This window comes from Dama dama, chromosome 3 (assembly GCF_033118175.1).
Source record: "Dama dama isolate Ldn47 chromosome 3, ASM3311817v1, whole genome shotgun sequence".
Lineage (NCBI taxonomy): Eukaryota > Metazoa > Chordata > Mammalia > Artiodactyla > Cervidae > Dama > Dama dama.
In genome coordinates this window covers 65696091-65719560 of record NC_083683.1, presented here as the reverse complement: position 1 = coordinate 65719560, position 23470 = coordinate 65696091, and the positions used below count along the sequence as shown (strand labels likewise).

Here is a 23470-nt window from a genome sequence, read left to right as displayed (position 1 = left end):
GGAGAAGGGATAGGCTACCCTCTCCAGTATTCTTGGGCTTCCCTGGTGGCTCAGATGATAAAGAATCCGCCTGCAATGTGGGAGACCTAGGTTGGATCCCTGGGTTGGGAAGATCCCATGGAGGAGGGCACGACAGGCCACTCTAGTATTCTTGCCTGGAGAATCCTCATGGACAGAGGAGCCTGGTGGGCTACAGTCCACATCAAATCATTAAGTTGTACACCTGAAACTAATACAGTGTTGCATGTCAGTTATATTTGAGATATATTTGAGATATAAACGAAAAAAAGAATTACCTGTTTGGAGTAGTTCTTGGGAGCAGTATCCATGGTAGTTTTAGAGGCAATGGTGAAATACATAGTCTTGACTGCTGATTTCCTGTGAAGACCTAGTGTTGGCATCCATTCCCATCTGATTTTCTTTTGAGTCTATTCCCAGTTGACAATTCCCCATGAGGCCATGACCCTCTCATCTCATTCCATTACCTGATAAGAAGAAACTTCTTAGCGAATTGAAAGAAGTGACACACAGTTTTGCTAAAGGTATCCTATATACATATATATATATATATATATAATATTTTATTTTAAAACGGCATTGAGCATATACATTTCTTTAGCTTTTTCCAGGGAACATTGCACCTAAGTTTCAAAACACACAAAATAGATCCCCTTTACTAAACAGGTTTCATTTTTGGGTTACAAAAGTCAAGGTTTCACAATCACAAAGCAGAACGGTTACACGGTGCCGAAACCATTTTCAGGCAGATTCTTCTTAGTTCTCTGTACGTAGGGTATTTTCTTGGAAACCCAGACCGTGATACATTCCTTACAAATGATCTCCACTGGGGGCCTCCCTGGGTTTCCAGAAGAAACAAAGAGAATGGAGGCAAAGTAGGAATCAAAGAGTAACCTCAGGACTCCCCAAACACAAAATACTATGGAAAATTGGAGGACACGAGATTCTCCTTCAAGTACATCACAGTAGAAAACATCACATTTACAGCCTCATTTGGTCTCTGTCTACCTGGTCGCTACAGAAACAAAACTTCATCTAAGACGCCAAGGCAAAAATTAAAGCTATTTACACAAATCACATCGTGGGTTAGAAAGAGCAGCACTTCCCTGGCCTGGCACTCAGATCACAAAGGGCCACCATGGTGCTTACAGAAGAGGCAAGTGGGGCTGCTCATGTAGTGTCCTTTGAAAAATCCCAGTGTACACACATAAGCCACATCACCCACACAGGACCAAAGTGTGCTGGGGCGGGGGGTGGTCTAGGGAGTGCAGGCTGCGACCTGTCTCTGCAATTCAAAGTCCTCAAAAATCCAGATTCCTAATGTAAAATTCTGTCAGATGGCCAGATACTGTTTCACTGTCATCTTAGATCTGCTACCTTCTAGAGTCAACCTGGTGGGTGTTTTGCATAGACAGTGACTCACTGCTTTTTTCCATGTGTCCCAGTAGCATGAACTTACCGAAAATAGAATCTCATTAAAGCTTAACATGTTCAGTCTGAAAACTGGAGCTGCCGGGTCACTTAAGGGAAGGTAAGATCCTTAGACGGTGGTGGAAAGAAAACCACTGACCTTTGAAATAAAGTTGATTGGCAGATGAGCGAGGAGGTTAGACCAGAGTCATAAAGATGTGGGAGTTTTTTTTTTTGTCCCCCGAGTGTTTCCACATTAGTGCTCTTGGTAAACTGAAAACCCTGCCAGAATGGCCAACATCTGAGGCCAGCTCTGGATCTGGGACTCTCATCTCTGTCCACCAGTATCTACTAACAGCTGTGATTCTTTCCAAGGAGTAAATGAACACTGAGAAGAATTGGAAAAAAAAAAAAAAAAGCACAGCTGACTTCATGCAGCCCCAAGTTACAGGGTAAACTGCTAGGGATTAAAAAAAAATTAAATACCCCCAATTCCCCAAAGCTGTAAACAGTGGAAAAGAACAAATCCCCACTCTGGGGGCTTTGTCCTGTTAGAGGATTACTTGGCCTCGCCTGTTTTCACTTCTCTGTTCCCTCTCTAAGAAGAGCATTTAGGCAGGCAGAGCCGCAAGAGAACATGCCCTCCAGTCTTAAGGCTGCTCACACTGCTCTGATTTCAGGTGTGGGGAGAACAAGCTTTCGTTGTCACCTGACAAAACACCAGTGTGGATGGAGCGTGAGCTGGTGGTCTTTAAGGAAGAGTGTCACCAAATGTTGAAAAGAGCAGAGGCCAGCCCAACAAGGGGATTCAGAACTGAGACAGCCTTTCATGAAAGCAAGTGGCCACCTCACCCCCCAACCCCCCAGACAGCCATAAAGACGACTGGGAAATCAAACGCTTTTCATTAAGCAAGACTTCCTCTGAGGCCGCCAGGGCAAGCAAACAGGATTGATACACAAGATAGGCAAGATAAGAGAACCATGTATAAATATGTTCTGCGGAATTTGGTGTTGCCTTTTGACCTTTCCAGGAATGCTCCAAGGGCCAACTGATGTGTAAACACAGTTAGTATTCAGGGATGGAATGATCCAGAGCCTGGGTGAAAAATAAGGCTGAAATGGAGGAAGCTCAACTCACAGAGCACCCGTGCTGGGCAGACCTGCAACAGGCATTAACAAGTCATGTGTTCCCCACATCTGGTTGAGCCCTTGTGGTTTCCCTCCCATCCCCAAACAGACATATGGCGTCAGCTTGCTACCAAAATCCTTCCACCCAAGGGGAGCTTATAAAGAGAATTCCTAGATACCTTTCTAACTAAATCCGGTGGGACTAAATGCTCACGGACTTTAGGATAAATTGAACAAGGAGGTTCCAGAGATTTTTGCCCAGACATGCCTTGGCAGGACACACAATGGAGAGTGGAGTGGAATGTTACATCCAAACTCTGACTCTAGTGCCTTGAATAAAATAGCAGCCCAGGAAATAAACGAAGGGCAATGGGAACACTGGGAAGAGGTGACAGCTTGTGAGGACAGCTTCCCAAAGAAGGTGGCTCAGAGTCCTCCATGGAAAACTTTCTCAAGTTTCTGAATTTGTACATGGTTTTGAGAGTCAGCGCAGCAACAGAAAGTGGCCCACTCTGCTGCGGGCTGCCTGCACATTTCCCGAGAGCAGCACATTGGGTACCACAGACTTCTCCCCATAGAGCTGTCCCTGGGGGTGGCTAAGATTGATGGAAGGAGGATGGAAGCCATGGGATGAAGATGACTCCTGACAAAGGCGCAGTCGGTCCAGTTCTTCCCAGGCGAGGTTTTGGCAAACACTGGGTGGGTAAAGTCCCACCACACTTCACCCACAAGACCAGGCATTGTTTCCAGGCTGCAAGATGAACACATTTCTAAGTAGGAAGGCTCTAGGCCATTCCTCAGAGAATATTTACATTTTAGGAATGTAAATGCAGGTGATTATCCCAGAGGAAAGTTATCTTTCCCTTTGGGGAAGCTTTATTTTCCTGCTGTGGGGAAGGGATTGGAACACACAGGAAGTGGAACTGACTCTCCAGCCTTCTGGGGGAATCACAGCAAGAAAAAAAATGACTTTTTTTCTTTAATGGTGGGGGTGGGGGGGAAGCATGTTTTTATCACAAAAAGTAGCCGAGATGGTGATGCTGCCACAGGAGGTCTATGGTCTGCAGGAAGACTTGGTGACTGGACCCTGCTCTACAAGGTCCTGCCGTACTGAGAGGCCGTAAGAGAGAGAAGTGATTCCTAGAACTGTTTTGTGAGTCCTCCCGGCAGAGAAGCAGCAGGTAGATCTGATCCGTCCAATGCTGCTCTTGTGAGGAACGCCTAGAGGTGGCAGGAGAGGGGGAGGTCTCAGTACCTGGGGGGCTGGGATGCTTCCATGGAGAAGGAACAGGGCGCATAGCCTGACAAGGACCAGTCAATCTGATTCAAATGCACTTTTATTACATGGCTGTTCTGAGTGGGTTTTGCCCAAATCTGATGGTGACGCTAATAAGACTGCTGCTCTTGATCCTTAACACATTATTTGGCGTGGGCTTGGGGCCAGTCCCCACCCTCAGAACCTGGATCTAGGTGGAGGAGAGTGATCCTCGACGTGTGGTGAGCTGATCCATATAAGGAACGTCTACACCACTCGATTCAACACTTGCTTCGTGTGTATCCTTATGGCACAGAGGGTGGGGGGAGGGCCAACCAACCCAGAAACGAACACCCAGGCTCTCAGAGAGAAACCGGAAACCATACCAGGGGGACCCGTGAAGACGAGAGAGGAACCACTGGTCCAAAGAAACACTCATATTTTCATGAAAGCACATTGATTTGGTGAGAAAAACCAACTCAGGAACAAACTGTTACATAACAGAGATTGAACTCTGTGAGTCAGGGCGCAGCTCCAGATGGCTGCCTGGGCGGCGTGGGCTACAGGATGTGGGGACGGTCCGAGCCAGACTTGGACACACAGACTCCGCGGCAGGGGCCTGGAAAGTCCCAGGTCTGTGCTATGGAAGGGAAACAATGAAGATTCAAGGAATATCAGAAAAACATCCCTGCCGCACCCCACCATTACCGAAAAAGAATAAAGAAACGAAGACACACAGATAGTGTTCCCTGAAAGACATCTCAGGCTTACGAGAAGATGGGTGTGTCCATCTCCTGAGGCGTGATCCCCAGCACTCCAGCGCAGCACTGTTAACCCGTAGAGAGGTTGGCAGCTGGGTGGGCTAAAGAGTCTTCTGCCAGTGACCACCCGAAAGTGGCTGCCCCAGCTACTGCAGATAAAATAAATATGACGTAGGTGCCCCCGAGATGGGCCATGGCCACCTAGGAGGCCTACGAAAGGAACCAGGAGAAACACAACACTCAGTAGCAGCCTTTATGTTTTGCTCTTTCGTGTATCCAGACCTGTTTCTAAAGAGGAAACTGAAACCCAGGGGCCCTCCTGAAGCTCAGCCAGAGGCCTTTCAGCAGCAAGCTCCCCACCTGGGCTGGGAAGGGGTGGCATCACTTGGAACCGTGCTGGGGCACTCCCCAGCCCAGCCCTGCCCAGAGGCGTCCCAGCGTTCATCCCTCCTGTCCTTCCAAAACCCTGGGCTGTTTTCACGACAGTTTGTTTCCATGTATTAAAGGAATGACGTATACAGAAATGTCGTCTCCTGAGCCCAGCCGGTCGTTGGATATCCGCCATCCTCTATCCTTCAGGACACCGCGGGCTCGCATCACCAGGTCCTGGGCTGCCAGCGTGTACCTGTGCAGGGGGAAGCATGATGACATGGTCAGTGTGATAGCAGGCAGAACTGGCATTCGGGAGAGGCTGGGAAGGAGCCATTACTACAGACTGTGCAGACAAGTTTCCCTGGGAAGATCCCCTGGAGGAAGGTAGGGCAGCCCATCCCAGTATTCTTGCCTGCAGAATCCCATGGACAGAGGAGCCTACTGGACTACAGTCCATAGGATCACAAAGAGTCAGACATGACTGAAGTGACTTACACACGCACAGTGGTAAAGAATCCGCCTGCAATGCAGGAGACGTGGGTTTGATCCCCAGGCCAGGAAGATCCTTTGGATAAGGAACTGGCAACCCACTCCAGTATTCTTGCCTGGGAGATCCTATGGACGGGTGAGCTACAGTCCATGGGGTCACAAAAGAGTGGGGCATGGCTTAGTGACTAAACAGCAGCAAAGAGCCCAGGCCATCTTGTCCCCAAACACGGGCTGCCTACTGTGAGATTGCTGACTAGGTGGTAGGTAGACACACAACAAATAACCTAAACTGTTCTGCTGCTCGGTTCTCGTGAGGATTTTGATGTCAGCGAGAGAGTCCGATTTACTGCTGGTGTACCTTTAACACATATCTGCTCAGGCTCAGAGCTCTCTATGGCCGTCTCCAGCTACAGAAGTACATGGGAAAAACAGGTTTTGTTTCCAGTGTGTTTCTTTTTAGAGCCACATTGCTTTTTGGCCAAAGGATGGTCATTTTCCATTTCTGGTAGGGCCAGTCTCCTTTTTAATTTGTTTTTATTTTATTTTTTTTTCTTTTTTTTTTTTTTTAATTAATTTTATTATTATTATTATTATTTTTTTTTTCCAGTGGGTTTTGTCATACATTGATATGAATTTAATTTGTTTTTAAAAAGCGAGTTGATTTAAAGAAAAATAACACTAGCACAAGTAAGAAGGAACCTAGCAAAAGTGGGAAGGTTTTATTGGTACCTGACAGAGAAACCTTGGTGTGGGCCATCTGTCTCATCCACCTTCATCAGTATGCCACAATCTTCTGTTCACCATTGTAAGTACAGCGCGGGAACCCCAAGAATTTGAAAATAAGATTGCTCACTGAGATTTAACCATAAACTAAAAGAAGAATAATGCCTATGATAAATGGATGAAAAGTATTAAAATCTAGAGAAGGACTGATGTGGGAGGTGATTTGAGTGTATGTAGCCTGGATTAGCCTTAAGGCCTAAAACAAAGAGGAAAAAAAACATTGGCAGGTGTCTGTCCAAATACCGACTGAGGTAGAGAGTCTTAGCCAACAGACTGCAACGAAATTTAGTTCCACTGGTAGGGCCACATTTAGACAGGATGTGCCCAAAGAGCCTCAGCCATAGAGCACAGAGTTTACCTTTATTCTGATTTCATGTTCACTGTATAACCTTCTAACTATGATTGCCTCCCTGTGTAGGCATGGTGACAGAAGAAGGATGAGCTTGACATTTGTACTTGAAGAACATCTCTCCATTTAAACATCACCTGGCATTTCGGAAGTTTGCAGATCAGTCATGAAAGCTTGGTTAAGGTGAGCCCAGCCCTGACAATGAATCTGTTCTTTGTATGTTGGTTAAACCAGTTTTTGAACTTGAGAAACTAAAAGCCAGACTCGGGTACATCACCAAGATGATAAACGTCCCTCTGTAAGGAAGGTCTCTTGGAAGCCAGCCTGCGGACCTTGAATAGCAGGCCACCCTAATGTTACTATTGCCTTTCCCTGCTGAAATGTCACTCAGCCTGGCCTTCAGAACAGTGAGTTATAGAATTTGGAACACCAGAAGCCTCCTGTATTTGTTCTGTTAAAAGCCCTTATGGATTAACCTGACTCATGTTAGAAGAGACCAGCATCTAGTCCCATCATTACATTACTTAAGAACAAAGCTTGTAGCAGATGATCTCAGGATAGTTAAGATTCCAGGCTATAGAACCTTTGAGACTCAAGTGTACTCAGCCCAGGTGGTGGAGAGAAGTGTGGCACATACTACACGTGGCAGAGAGAGGCTATTTTTTAAAAATATTGATACAAAATAAATGACTTTCCTCCTGGAGAATGGGTGGTAGGTGAGTGGGAGGTATGCCCTCTTCTACTCATATTGTTAGAATGATTAGTTTTGAGGTAGAAGACTCTTAAGTTATGCCTGAGGGCAGATGCCACCAGTAGGCCCTCTCTGAGGGTCCTCTTCCTGCTGAGATCAGAAAGTAAACAGAAGGGACTCCAACGAGGCCTTTGGCTAAAGAGCCTAATAAATGTCCCCCTATCCACATACTGCCACTCATAGACTGTGTTCAGAGGCGCTCTCAGATGCTCACCCCAGGTTATTCTTGGTTTTATATTAAATTGTATGTCTGAATACAACCTCACAGGGAAAGGCTACCAGCAATATCAGGTGGTGTTTATTATCCTGGTGATGGCCCAGGGTCTAGACCTTAGCCTTTCAAGTTTAGAAAGTTGGCCACCATCAAAAAGTCTACAGATAATAAATGCTGGAGAGGGTGTGGAAAAAGGGGAATCTTCCTACGTTGTGCTTGTGGGAAAGCAAACTGGTGTAGTCACTATGGAGAACAGTTCCTCAAAAAAATAAGAGGGCCACCATATGATCCAGCAGTCCCACTCCTGGGCATATATGCAGAGAGGAAAACTCTAGTTTGAAAAGATACATGCATCCCGATGATCATAGCAGCACTCCTTACAATAGCCCAGACAGGGAGATAACCCAAGTGCCCATCAACAGATGAATGGATAAAGAAGATGTATATATATTGATATATATAATAGACTACCATAGCAAAGAATAAAATATTGCCATTGTGGCAACATGGATGAACGTAGGGAATAGCATTCTAAGTGAAGTCAGATAGAGAAAGAAAAATATTAAATGACTTACATGTGGAATCTAAAATTATAATATAAGTGAATCTATCTATAAAACAGACTCACAGACATAGAAAACAAACTTACGAAAGGGAAAAGGGGTGAGGGGATAAATCAGAAGTATCAGATTAACAGATACGCACTACTTTGTATAAAATAGATAAACAAGGAACTATGTATATTAATATCTTAGAACAATCTATAATGGAATAGAGTCTGAAAAAATATATATGTATTTAAAACATATATGTATATATAAAGGAATCTAAGAAAGTAGATATATGTATAACTGAATCACTTTGCTGTAAAACTAAAAATGATGCAATGTTGTAAATCATCTACACTTCAATAAAAAGCTAAAATCAAAACGGTGCCCACTTTGTTTCATTTAAGCCATATAAGAGTACCATCTGTAGTTAAAGGCAAGAGACTATCCTGATGTTGCTATTGCTGGAGACTTGGGGTATTGGAAAAACGGTCAAAATTAGCTTTTGGTATTTTAAAAAGCAGCATTAGGTCACCTAGAAAAGATGGTTACCTAGGAATCCAGGGTAAAGGGTTCTAGAAAATTAAAGTTTTATTAGAGATGTTATTTATTAAAGACTCTAGAAAGTTAAAGTTTTATTCTCAAAGCTGCTTACTGCCCATGCTAAGAAAACTTCCTTTGAGCCTGCATTTCTCTTTATCATTCATTCTGTCTTCCCTTAGGTGAAGTCTTGGTAGAGAAATCCATTTTTGCTTCCTCAATTTCTTCCCCTTTTCTTCCTGCATCTCTTACCAGTATGTCCAGTACCCTCCCAATCTGGCCTCCTAAAATTCTCTTCCAAACTCATTCCACTTGACCTTTCTTCCGCACAGGTACTAGACTTGTGACCATTTTCTTTGTCCTTCACGCCTCATGCCTTTTCTTCTTGAATTCTTTTTTTCTGGGGTAGGGGCGAGGGTAGGTTGGCAGGGGACTCCTACACCACTGCATACTCCCAAGTTCTGTTACATCTGGGCTTCCACAACATGTGGCACAGCCCTTGGTAGATCCCAGAAGAGACTCTTCAGGAGGAGTCAATAAATGTTAACTCAGGTTCACGGCCAAGGTGGCACTTCCCCATCTGCCATCCTCAGTTGTAATGCTGTCTCCAGTCTCTTAGGCAAGAAATCATACTCATTTCCTGTGCTGCCTTCTAACCCTGATACTCACCAATGAGAAAATCCACAAGGCACTGTAGGACTTCTAAATTTTGTATTATTTTAGTTGTACTTCATTATTGGTAGATCACTAATTAAAACCTCACCTTTACTAAGATCAAATTAAGCCTACTTATTATAAGAACTGCTATTTTAAATTTATTTTTGCCATCATTCATTCACACATACAGAAATTTGCACCACCCACTGAACCACCAGGAAGCCCGGTAATATCTTTAAATTCACTAATTCAGGGAGGGGGGATCAGGATGGGGAACACATGTAAATCCATGGCTGATTCATGTCAATGTATGGCAAAAACCACTACAATATTGTCAAGTAATTAGCCTCCAACTAATAAAAATAAATGAAAAAAAAAATAAATTCACTAATTCATACTTTAGCAGCTTACTATTCAGTCTACTCACTGAGTTCCTTTATTTCAATTACCTGTTTTTCACCATTACAAATTTCTGTTTGGTTCTTTTCCAAATGCACCTCTTCTTTACCTTATGGTTCTGTTTGTAAACGTTTAAAGTTTCTCTCCACCTGCTCTATTAGGGTTTCTCTGGGGGTGGGGGGGGGGTGGGATAGAGGGAAGCCTCTGTTATCCTTTCTCACGCGACGTTTAAAGGTAAGATAGAGGCTTTTCTTCAGTAGGGTTGTCTACTGCATGCCCTAGGTGATCTACAGTGATTTTAAAATGTGCCTTTACTGGGGCACACTATGGGTTCCTCCAGTTCTAGAACACATTTTAGTTCTAGAACACATTTTAGGTGAGTTTCTTGGCTTAGGATCCCCAGGCCCCAGGAGAGGTGTGAGACTTAATCTCACTCTTACTCTGTGTGGAAGGCCTGCCCAGCACCTCCCCACAGAACCTCAGCTTCATCAGGTTCTTGCCGTCATCCACATGCCGCAGGAAGGCCGTTTTTCCATTTGAGCGGGAAGCTTAGGGAGAACACCTCGGACCATTTATTCCAACACTGTGGCCAGGAGCCCAGCGTCCTCCACCCAACTTCTCTTTGCCAGGCCTCCCTAGTGAATGCAGCATCCCCCCTGTAAAAGAGCCGTCTGTGAGGGCAATTGAAGGGCACGCTGATCAGATGCCATTGGCAATAACTGGTCACTGCAGCTGCCCTCGAGAGTGGGGTTCCTTCATGCACAGGAGACGCAGCACTGAAAGTCGCAAATGGTGTTTAGAAAGAAATGAAGCCACCTGCGGGGATCTTTCCTCTTAAGCTGATCAACTCAACACAACTCCAGGCACTGAGTTGTTAGGAAAAGGTTTTGTGCCCCAGCTGCAATCTCAGCCAGGCCGGGGGACACTTCAGAGGTCACCAGCATCCTTCAAGCACCATCTTGCCCCAGGCATGAGCTCACTAGTAAGGTTGTTTATCTCAAGGCTGGTGCTCGGGGGAGAAGAAACATTTTCTCTGCAGGGAAGGGCCGCTTCTCCTCTCCCGGATTTCATGCTCCTCCAGTCTCTACCTGCCACGGGCTGCCGGGTTTGGTGACAAAGGGGGAGAAGGCGTCACAGGGCAGGAAGACAGGAGGGCTCTCCTGAGTCTGCTGCTGAGGCTGAGCACCTACTCACCACACAGGAGGGGTGAAGGGAGCCACAGGAGAAAACCTGAAGTCAAAACACGAAACATCAGCGCAGTATACAAGAGGGCTGCAGAGGAGGACCCGGGGCAGCTGAAGACCGCAGAAGGGGTGAGGAGTCCGCACACCGCCGCCGGGACGGGAGGGGGCCCCCGGGCCTGTGACCCGGGAGCTGGGTGTGGGGCAGGGCCAGGACCTCGGGTCTCACTCCGAAGGAGCGCGGCGGGGAAGCCGGGCGGGAGGAGCTGGAGCACTCAGCCCTCCGGACGAAGCGTCTCCCAAGGAGACAAGGTGTGTACTTGGAGAGAGTTTCTCTTCTCTGGCCGACGCTTTCCCTATGGATCTGCCGGGTTCTGCTGAAAGAGATGGCTGCCGGGGCGTTGGGGGGGCGGGGGTGTTGGGAAGGGAAAAAAAGCCAAGAATGAAGAGGAGCTGAAGGACCGCTGCAGGCCAGAGGCTCTTTTCACAACCGCTGATGCTAAAGTGGGCAGGGTGGGGGGGCCATGAAGGGGGAAGCTGACGGTAAATCCTCCATCCACCCTGCCATCCCCAGGCACTTGGTTCTCTCACCTCGGGGGTGGGGCGCATGAAGGGGTCCCTGCGGGAGGCTGGGCTGCCTGGGGTCCTAGCCTGGGCCCAGCACCCTGCGGGCGGAGGTGGGGTTCTGAAGAAACTCCTTAGCTTCTCAGAGCCCCTCTTTTTGACTTGTGCATCTGGAATAATGCTAGCGCAGGCCTCAAAGGTCCTGCGGAGATAAACAAGATCGTTCCTAAACCATTTCCCTCATGAGACACAAAATGCCTCTCCCCACCAAGAGTTCTGCACATTTTGCAGAGTGTTCCCACAAGACCACATCTCAATCAGCAGCGCAGTGTCAAAAGGAAGTCCATGTCAGGCCTCAGGCTGTAACCCTGCCTTAAAGCCAACACTTCTTGGGAGGAACTTCTCTTTGCTATTTGGATGGTACAGACAGGGTCTTACAAGAGGGAGGGTAGGTGGCAGGAACCGGGGAATTAATGGGTTCCGAATATTTGCATATAAAAGGCAGCCTCCCATCTACTGTGGCCCAGCAGTAACCGGGTGGGATGGGAATAGGAGGAGAAGGCCCCTGAGATTGAAGAGGTGGAAAAGCCCTCCCAAGCTTGGGAACATTAGTTGGCAGGGATCTGTGGTGACCGGGTAGGTGGGGGGTGACCTGGAGGGGCTCATTGTTGTGCTCAGAACCGGGCAACTGGCCCTGGGAGGAGGCCCATCTCAGGCTTACTGCTGGGAGCCAAGCCATGGGTGCCCCTGCCTGGCTCTGAACCCCCCGAAGGTGCTCACACCAGCTTCTGTCCCCTGCCCACTGCATGGGGGCTGCATTCAGGCAGAGCACCCTAAGATGTGGGAACAACAGCAGGTCCAAGGCCGTGGACGGGGGAGCGCTCACCACCCCTGCCAGAGAGGGTGCGAACACCCGCCTGGCCTCGCCACTTCTCTGCCCCTGGCACCAGCTTCCTGGTTTTCTCAAGGTGGTGCGTGTTTATTTTAGTTCAAACTCCACATAGCAACGTATCAGTAGGAGGGGGCATAGCAGACCATTTTCTTCTCCATTGTCTCTGGCAAGCCCTTTAAAATGACCTGATGTTCCAACTAAGCGTCCACGCAGTTCTGCATCAATGGCCACATCAACAGCACCGAGGAAGGAGAGATGGGCCCGGCAGTGGGCGGTTCAGAGGCTGTCAAGGGCAGAACGGTGGGTTGACATCCACATTCCCAGATTGGAATATGCTCAATACTGAGAACGAAGCAAAAACGCAGATTTTCTCTAGTCTTCAGCACGCGATCCAACACTCACCAATTTGTTCTTAAAACTTGTAACTGCTGTGAGGGTGGGGCCGGGGATGGAGCGGATGAAGGGGAACCCTTCCTTTTCACATTTGAGGCACAGTTTTTCTGTTTTTGAAAACATTGTTTACTTCTGGCTGCGCTGGGTCGTCACAGCTGCACACAGACTTTCCCCAGTTGCAGCGCGGGGCTGCTCTCCAGTTGCGGTGTGCGGGCTGCTCATTGCGGTGGCTTCTTTGTGGCGGAGTTGTGGCATCACAGGCTTAGTCGCTCCGTGGCATGTGGGATCTTCCTGCACCAGGGATCGAACCCATGTCCCCTGCATTGGCAGGCGGATTCTTATCCACTCTACCACTAGGCAAGTCCTGAGGCATAGTTCTTCAAAACGAAATGGCGCTGGGAGAAGCTCAGGCAACTCACAGAAAGATTTCATCAGAAGGACCTTTGTCTTTTGCCAAAGTAGGTTTCACATGATCAAGGCATGTCGTACCTGCACTAATATCCTGCTGTCAGTGCTGGTGGGTGTTTTAACTTTCCACGGATTAATCTCTTCCTTATCAAGGCACACAGTTTACTGAGCTAAGGAGAGGATGGAGATGAAGACCACTTAAGGTGTGACCATCAAGAAGGCGTCTTCTCTCATTAGGGAGATGTTGTACAGAATTTACAGCATATTGGTATTTACAGATTTAGTACCCCTTAATAAGCCCCTTGAATGTCATGGCAGGGGGGCTGACGGTCATTAGATCCAAGTCATGATGAGGTTTCCACAAAGAGATTTTGGGAAATGGAAAGTGAAGTCCCTCAGTCGTGTCCGACACTTTGCAACCCTGGGCAAAAACAAAACAAAACAAAAAATCCCCTTGCCAGGTCTTACCTGGGCATTTGGAATGTGAATCCATGCCATGTTTTCATGTGTGGTTAACTGTTCTTTGGCCCTAAGTCCACTCAGCTTTGCCCACACCTTTCTCCTTTAGCAATTTTGACAACTTGTATTCCTTTCTAGCAGATTACTAAGCATCTTCTTTGCGTGATTACATACTTGCCTCCATTTTGAATATTCTTTCCAGGAGACCCACCACTATACCCCCAGCCTTACCGAGAGATATTTTGCTTCAGAAAATCCCTTCTGGGCCTTTCTCAGGGCACCCTTTCCAAAGTTTGCAGGATGTTTAGGCCTCATATGAGAATCTTAGCAGAATTAGTATGGACAGTGACAGGTTGCGTAGCGCAGCCTCCATGAATTCCAGCCACCCCACCTGAGGCTGTGGACTGGGTATATTTCTTATCAACAGTTCATTCCACGACTCCACTGATGATGCACAGAAACGCCAGCTCTGCTTCACTTCAGGGCATAACCCAGTAAAAAGAAAAAGAGCCACTTCACTCATATTCTGGCTTGTTCACAAAGCCTCCTTTTAATTTTCTGATTCCTTTGTCAAGATAGTTCAAAACAGCCAAAGGACTTCATAAGATACACTGGGGTCAGGAAGGTCATAGAGCTCATTTTTACCCCACCTCTGCCAGAGGAGGTAATGCGGGGGTTAGAACTTTGCAAATGTATCTTTCTGTTAATTACCTTTTCCCTCACAATGCACCCTAGAGGGAGAGATGCTATTTAGAGTTTCTTATTGTAAAGGATGTCATCAGAGGAAAACAATGCTGGCAGTTTGTAAAAAATGGCTGTCACAAACAGAAGAGAAAGAAAAAACCTACACATAACACAGACAAAAGCTATATCATCAAGTGGCAAAACCTAAAAGCCCTTCCTGTCGCAGGGCTAATGCCCTGCCTCCTCCTGACCTGCTGAATTTCTAGACAAACTGGGCAAACACAGCCAAACTCAGAATGAAACAGGCCCATTCAAAATGTCAAATGAAGGAACACTGTTGTGCTGTTGCTTTGATGCCCTTCCTCCCTCGGGCGGCCCACCCTGGGGGGTGCATTTCCCTGTCTCGTTTGCTATCAAACGATTGGCCGGCCTGGTGAGCTTCCTTAGGCTAAAACTTACCAGGACCACTTCCAATCCTATTTCTCTTCTGCATGAAAAGATGGAACAGGTCCCAGTCAGGAGGGCACCACCAGGAAACCCACCACTGTGGCTTCTGGGACTAAGCTCTCCACGGGCCTCCCAATGAGACACCCTAAGCCTCCACGGGAACAAGGCGCCCTCCTTCCAAAGCACACAGTCACATGCAAGTACATCCCACACAAGAAAGACAACATCACTTTACGTAATGCCTAAGTCGTGAGTTTGAGATAAGATTGTACAATTCCCCCATATGGCTTACATTACTAAGGAGCATGGCCGGGTAGGGCAGCAACCCACATGTCGCATTTTCGCCATCAGATTGACCAGAATGTTTTCTGATTGTGGATTAGAATGAACAAGTTACACAGATTCCATTTCGTCATCACAGACTGTCTTCCTTCCCGTAATCTTCACACTCATTTATCTCGTGAGTGCTTGCGGTCTGACATGACCTGCACCAGCCACCTCTCACACAGACATTACCCCGCCGACTGCTGGGTTCACTGAAAATCACCCTGCCCTCCCTCCCCAGTGTCACCCCAGTCTGCACTGCTTGGCACACTCTCTGTTACCCTCATATTTGAGTTCAGACGTCCCTCCTGGGGAAGCTTTCTTGCCTATCCTTTGAGCTGCCTCTCTAATCATCCATTTGTAACTTCCTTATGCTTTTGTAACCTCTAGACTTTAAACTCCAAGGGTTCTGTTTTCTTCACAAATTCTTCCCCAGTGTCTAGCAGGCCATGGCTTACAAAATAGGTCTTCAATATTTTCCAGTTGAATGAATCTGAATGGGAATTATTTGGCAAAGAAGATACCCTCCCCCATAAGGTCTCGCAGTTTTAAGAGTTCAAAAACCAACCAGAATTTTTCTGACCTCCAGCCAGGTATTCCATCTCTCAGCAATAAAACTGTGCCCATTTTATCACTTTTTCTTTCACCCATTCCTCCGATACAGAATTCTTTCTTAGGTGTTGGTTTGCCGTTTTCCCTGAAAGGCACATTCACAGGCTTTTTCTTTCCTGCCCTTTTGTTCCACGGGGATCTGTGTAAGCCCTGCTCTGGAGGGAACAGAGCTCGTGAGGCCAGGAACCGGCTCTGACCTGGCCTGCACCTGCCCAGGGGCAGCACTGCCCAAGGTACTACTCCCTGGAGGGCAGATTTGTTGCCATGGAGACAGGAGCTGGTACGCAAAACCAAGCCAGCTTGGAGAGATTTTAAAAAATACTGGGTGCCTTTTGACTCATACCTATCAGATGGCTTTGCAAAGCTTCACAAAAATAATTACAGTAGGGAAAAATCAACAGGAGAATGTTGCTAACAAGTAGGGTACAGATTAAAAGCTCAACAGGAAAAAAAATGTATTCAAATTCAAATAAAATAATCTTACTTCCTGTACTATCAATTCCTTTCCACCTGGGAAAAATTATACCAAACAACTCTTAGAGAGAGAATGTCTAGCTTTCATTTTTTTCCTGAAGGAGTTTGTTGTTGTCGTTGTTGTGAAATACATGAAACACATAAAAATAGCAACGAATATAAAATAACAACAACAAATAGTGCTTATTATATACCAGGCAATTCGCTTTATATATTAATACAACCATTAGGTCAGGGCCTCCCAGCTGGCGCTAGTGGTAAAGAACCCGCTTGCCAATGCTGGAGATGTAAGAGACTTGGGTTTGATCCCTGGGTTAGGAAGGTCCCCCGGAGGAGGAAATGGCAACCCACTCCAGTATTCTTGCCTGGAGAATCCCACGGACAGAGGTGCCTGGCGGGCTACAGTCCATGGGGTCACAAAGAGTTGGACAGGACTGAAGCGACTTAGCAGACGTGCAAGCTTTAGGTTAGGACGACTGGAACTTCCATTTTATAGATGAAGAATCTGAGACAAGGAGAGGTTAAGAAACCTCCCCAAGGTCACAAAGTCTAGAAGGGGCAGAACCAGGATTTAGCCCAAGGTTAAATGACTAGATTCATACCATTAACCATTGGGCTATGGCTACCTCTCACAGCTGCCGTACAGACAAGTGTATATAGCAAATGAAGAGTTTACAAATACCAGGAGCAGTCATGTACCTGCCGTGTAGCTAGAGAAACAAACATTATCAGTAAATCCCTCAGAAGCCCTCTGTGGACCCCTCCTCAAGCACGTATCTCCCTCTGCCACTTCTCTTGCCAAGGTAACCGTTAACTGAATTTTGTGTTAATGCTCTTCGTAATTTTAATATCTGCATCCCTAAGTGACTCATTTTCTACTTTATGCAAACAGAATCATAATAGGTGAATTCTTGTATGACTGGGTTAGTAAATTCAACATTGTGTCTTTGAGATTCTTCCCTGTTAAAAGATCACAGCTTTGGTTCATGCACATCTGGGGGCTGTGAATTATTCTGTTCTTTGTTCATCTATCCTCTGGTTGGCCATGCAGGCTGCTTCCCATTTTTTCTCATAGAAACAACTGTATGGATAGCTTTTTGTATGAATTGAATTATACCAGCACCAGAAAAAAACAAAAAACAAAAAACCTGGGTGGTTTGTTGAAACACAGATACCTGGGTCCTACCACTGGAGTTTTATTTGATAGATCTGGGTTTGAGCCTGAAATTTTGTATTTCTAACAAGTTCTCAGATGATGTTGATGCCATGTGGCCCAAAGACTACACTTTCAGAACCACTGCTCCAGGGGACAGACTTAGGAGCGGAGCTTCTGGTTTATAGGATAGAGAGATGCCCAGCTGTCTTCAGAGTCTATGTACAAATTCACAAATCCATCTGCATTTGTTCTCCATGTTTTTAATTATTTCTACTCCTCTGTTGAAGTGGTTTTCATATAGTTATTGGCCATTAATTTTCTTCTGTGTGATGACTAGTTCTTGCTCAGTTTTATTGGGTTATTTGTGTCGTCCTTATTGATCTGTGAGAGTTCATTATATTTTATGGGTATGAATCTCTCTTTGGTTATACAAGTTGCAAGGATCTTCTCCCAGTTCCTGCCTTGTCATTTTATTCCTTTCATGTTGCCGTTTGAAGAACAAAAGTTGCTAATTTTAATGTAGTCAAGGATATCAATCTTACCTTGTTTGTGCTATCTTGTTTAAGAAATCCTTCTCTACTACAACTATGAGCATACACGCAAACATCTGAATTATTACTGTTTTCTATTATAAGATTATTTATTTGCCAGCCCCCCTCATTTTTTTAACAGTTTTATGGGAAATTTGTCTACTTTGTTAGTTTTCTTTTGCCACACCATGCGGCATGTGGGATCTCAGTTCCCTGACGGGATCAAACCCACACCCCCTGCACTGGAAGTGCAGTCTTAACTGCGGAACCACAAGGGAAGCCCCTGCTAAAAGTTTTGGGATTTTGTTTTGCTTTTTTTGAGAAATTATGTTTTGTGATAAAATATACATAACATAAAAATTAACATTTTTACCACTTTAAAGTATATAGTTCTATGGCATTAAGTACGTTCACACTGTACACCCTAAAGATGGTAAAGATAGTCTCCTGTTCTATTTCCTAAAAGTTGACTTATTTTTCCTTTCAGTTAAGTCTTAATTTGCCTGGACTTGATTTTAACGTATGGTGTGAGGGAAGGATCCAATTTTAGTTTTTTTGCAGCACCTTAATTATTCTGACTTTGTATTGATATCTAGAAAGGTAAGACCCATACAGAAATGTCACAAACATTCTTGGCATTTTGTTCTGCCATATATATCTTAGAATCAGGTTGTGAAGTTCTATGAATTTTGGTTATAATTTTGGTTACAATTTTGTTCACTGCCTCTTGAGAAACCTGTATGCAGTTCAGGAAGCAAGAGTTAGAACTGGACATGGAACAACAGACTGGTTCCAAATAGGAAAAGGAATATGTCAAGGCTGTATATTGTCACCCTGCTTATTTAACTTATATGCAGAGTACATCATGAGAAACGCTGGGCTGGAGGAAGCACAAGCTGGAATAAAGATTGCTGGGAGAAATACCAATAACCTCAGATATGCAGATGACACCACCCTTATGGCAGAAAATGAAGAAGAACTAAAGAGCCTCTTGATGAAAGTGAAAGAGGAGAGTGAAAAAGTTGGCTTAAAGCTTAACATTCAGAAAACTAAGATCATGGCATCTGGTCCCATCACCTCATGGGAAATAGATGGGGAGACAGTGGAAACAGTGTCAGACTTTATTTTTTTGGGCTCCAAAATCACTGCGGATGGTGACTGCAGCCAGTAAATTAAAAGACACTTACTCCTTGGAAGGAAAGTGATGACCAACCTAGATAGCATATTAAAAAGCAGAGACATTACTTTGCCAACAAGGGCCTGTCTGGTCAAGGCTGTGGTTTTACCAGTGATCATGTATGGATGTGACAGACTGTGAAGAAAGCTGAGTGCCGAAAAATTGATGCTTTTGAACTGTGGTGTTGGACAAGACTCTTGAGAGTTCCTTGGACTGCAAGGAGATCCAACCAGTCTATCCTAAAGATCAGTCCTGGGTGTTCATTGGAAGGACTGATGCTGAAGCTGAAACTCCAGTACTTTGGCCACCTCATGCGAAGAGTTGACTCATTGGAAAAGACCCTGATGCTGGGAGGGATTGAGGGCAGAAGGAGAAGGGGAAGACAGAGGATGAGATGGCTGGATGGCATCACCGACTCGATAGGCATGAGTTTGAGTAAACTCTGGGAGTTGGTGATGGACAGGGAGGCCTGGTGTGCTGCAATTCATGGGGTTGCAAAGAGTTGGATACGACTGAGCGACTGAACTGAACTGAAAGATCAAATGAGGGAAAAATAATATTTTTGCAGTGATCCTGTTAAAGAATATGTTAGGTTCATTGACTATGTGTCAGTCGCTCAGTTGTGTCTGACTATTTGCGACCCCAAGGGGTGTAGCCCACCAGGCTCCTCCATCCATGGGATTTTCCAGGCAAGAATACTGGAGTGGGTAGCCAGTTCCTCTTATATTGCTACTTCATCTGAGTTAGGGCTTCCCAGGGGGCTCAGTGGTAAAGAATCCACCTGCCGATGCAGGAAACTCAGGTTCCATCCCCGGGTTGGAAACATCCCCTACAGAAGGAAATGGCAACCCACTCTAGTATTCTTGCCTGGGAAATCCTGTGGACAGAGAAGCCTGGTGGGCTACAGTCCACGGAGTTGTAAAAGAGTCGGACACAGCTAAACGACCGAGCGCACACGCACACATCTGAATTATTACTGTTTTCTATCATTATTTATTTGCCAGCCCCCCTCGTTTTTTATTAGTTTTATGGGAAATTTATCTACTTTGTTAGTTTTTTTTCTTTCTTTTGCCACACCATGCAGCATGTGGGATCTCAGTTCCCTGACAGGATCAAACCCACGCCCCCTGGACTGGAAGCACAGTCTTCATTGCTGAACCACAAGGGAAGTCCCTGTTAGAGTTTTGGGGGGGTTTTTTTTTGCCTTTTTTTTTTTTTTTGAGAAATTGTTTTGTGGTAAAATATACATAAGAATTAACATTTTTACCACTTTAAAGTGTATAGTTCTGTGGCATTAAGTACGTTCACATTTTACACCACCACCATTTATCTCCAGAACTTTTTCCTGTTCTCAAACGAAACGCTATAACTGTTGAACACCAACTCCCCATCCCCACCCTCTTAACCCCTGGCAACCAGCAACAGCCATTTCACTTTCTGTCTCTATGTATTTGAGACATTTGACACGTATCTGTCTCTAGGTACCTTATGTAAGTGGAGTCATACAATATTTGTCCGCCTGTGACTGGCTTATTTCACTGAGCATAATGTCCACCCATTCTGTAACACATGTGACAATTTCATCCCTTTTTAAGACTGATGAATAGTCCATTGTATTATATAACCACAATTTGTTTATCTCATTCATTTGTCAATGGACACTTGAGTGGCTTCCACCTTTTAGTTACTTCGAATATTGCTGCTATGAACAAGGGTGTACAAGTATCTGCTTGACTCCCTGCTTTTGTTTTTTAGGGGTATATACCCAGAGGTGGAATTGGTGGATGTAACTGTATGTTTAATTTTTTGAGGCATCTCCATACTGTTGTCCACAGAAGCTGTACCATTTTACCATCTCACCAGTAACGCACAGAAAGTTTCCATTTCTCCACATTCTCACTAATGCTTGTTATTTTCTCTTTGTTTGTTTTTAAATAGCCAGCCTAATGGATGTGAAGTAATATGTCACTGTGGTTTGATTTGCATTTCCCTAATGTTTAGTTGTTTTAAAGAAACAAATTTTGGCTTTATAGTTTTTTTTTATTGTATATTTGTTCTTCTGTTATCTTTAATTTCTCCTTCCATTACTTCTCATGGGTTTATTCTGCTTTTTCATTCTTAATCTAGATGCTGTTGTTGAAATAAGGATCACAAAACTAAATTTTTTAATTAGGACAGTCGTTTACTAGTCGCCTGTACCCAGGAAAAGGACACACAGTCCACAAGTGGACAGCACCATTCTTGTGGTTCCTTAGAACCCTGAAGTTACCAGAACTCTTTTGTACATGTTTGTGTAAGTACTTGGGCAGAACTAGCCCAGTAGTACAAATTGACCGTCTAGGTCTTCCTCTGAGAAACACTACCCTTCTCTATGGTTAGGGACCTCTTTTTCTGAGATCAGGAGTCTGGAGCTTATGGGCAGAGCTCTTGTGATCTGGGGAACTGGGAGGGTGGGAAGGTTGGGAAAGTGATTTTATGATACGGAAGGAGTATAATCATTTCTGGCAGGTCAAGGATGTCTAGAGTTTTTCACCTATGTGTAGCTCCTTAAATTAGGGGGACAAAAGCTCGAAATTCAGCCTTTGAAGTCTTAATATGTAGTATTCTTATTATTCAAACCCCAGTAATTTCTAATTTTTATTATAATTTTTTGATTTGTAAGTTTTTCAACAGATAAACTTTTTAATAAAGTTAATTTTCTTTCAATACTATATAAAACAAGAGCAATTTAAAACTTTATTTCTGAAAGTAAAATATTTACATATGAACAAGTAACTGCAAACTTCACACTTCCAGGAAATCCCAAAAGACAAAAGGTGTAACAGTGATTCGTAAGTTGTTTAGAAGTTTGGTTTTTAATTCAATGTGGGTTTTCTTTCCCTTGACTAGTTTGAAAATTATACTTTCTGTTCTTCTAATCATTTTCTTACTACTAAACACATTTAAAGTCTAAAGTTAAACACTTATAATCTCTTTTCAAGTAGAACCATAACATACTTTAGCTGATTACTATACACACTGGCCAATTCATTATGCAATTTTTATTCAGTATATCATATTTTCTTAACCACACATCAGACATTCATATTGCTGTTTTATATAGTTAATGTATGTTTAAGTATACCCACCTATTTATTTAGTAACTTAATAATCTATTTTAGGTCTCTGTCTTCCATTTGGGGTCGTTTCCTTTTCTTATCTGAGGAGATTCTTTAGAATTTCTTCAGAGGAGGCTGGGTGGCAGTAAAATTTCTCAGTGTTTTTTCGCCTCAAAAGGCTTTTACTTCATCCTCTTTTTTGATATTTTTACTATATATACAAATTCCAAAAAACTGGATCTTCTTTTCTTAGCCAGCTGAAGATACAACTCCAATGTCTTGACTTCTGTGTTGTTTTTGAAAGGTACGCTATCAGTGTAAATGCTATTCCTATGTACCTATTTCATCTTTCTTCCTGACTGCCTTTCGTGTATTTTTTCAGTTCTTCGGTTTCACTATGAAATATCTACTTAAAATTTTCTCTTTATTTCTTCTGCTTGAGATCTGTTGGGCTTTCTGCATCTTAGGTTTAGTATCATTCAACATTTCTGGATTGGAACTTGGTTTTTTCCTTTCCATTTTCTATAGTATTTCCTTTGGCATTTGTATTTACAGCATCTTTAGGTCAGCCTCCTAGTCTAATTTCTTTTTTTTCTTTTTTTAGTCTAATTTCATACTTCCCCTCTCTTTGTCTCTCTGAGCCATATTCTGGATTGTTCAGATCAGTTTTTCAGCTCATCAGCATGCTCTTCAACCATCTCCAGTCTGTTTAACCCATTGAGTTTTTAGTTCCGATTTTTATATTTTTCATCTCTAGAACTTCCATTTTCTTATTTAAAATATCTGTGCAGTCATTTTATAGTTTCTTGTCCTTACCCATATTTTCAATGCTTTTAAAAACATTTATGAAACATGTTAAAGTTTTTGTTTATATATTTTGGCTGATAAACCAAATAATGAAGTATTTACAGCTCCAACTCTGCTGTCTGTTGTTTCTGCTGGTTTTTACTCATGATGACTTATTTCCTTGTGTTCTAAGTGAAAGACGTCTTTCTCTAGAGGGGATTTCTTTTTATTTCTGATTCACCTAGGGTTGTTTAGAATATTAACACTGCCATAATGTTATTGAGAATCCTTACTTCAAGGTTTCTCTCCTTTCCCAATGTTTCCTGAAAGAAACTGTTCTCCAACAGATGGAAATCAATACTGGGAACATCTGCTATCATTCTTACTAGGAGGATCACAAATTGGGTTATTCCCATTTTCAGAATAGGAAGGAAGACTGTGAGGAAGATATACTGCTAAAATATCTCACAAAGAGTATTCTTTACCACTTGTATCTTGGTTTAACTTAAGGAGGATTTTTATTTGGCTGTGAAAGTAGGGAGTTCCCTGATCACCTAGCGGTTATGATTCCGGGCTTTCACTTCTGTGGACCGGTCAGAGAACTGAGATCC

General features: G+C 44.3%; 1 protein-coding gene across 1 annotated transcript in view; it reads right to left on the bottom strand.

The window, feature by feature from the left end:
* Window positions 1–527: 527 nt before the first annotated feature.
* Window positions 528–23470, bottom strand: part of PPM1H (protein phosphatase, Mg2+/Mn2+ dependent 1H) — a 293567-nt gene continuing 270624 nt past the window's right edge. The window contains exon 10 of the mRNA XM_061130918.1: window positions 528–5197. Coding sequence (XP_060986901.1) covers window positions 5050–5197 — 148 coding nt within the window. The 3' untranslated portion in view covers window positions 528–5049. The remainder of the gene's footprint in view (window positions 5198–23470) is intronic.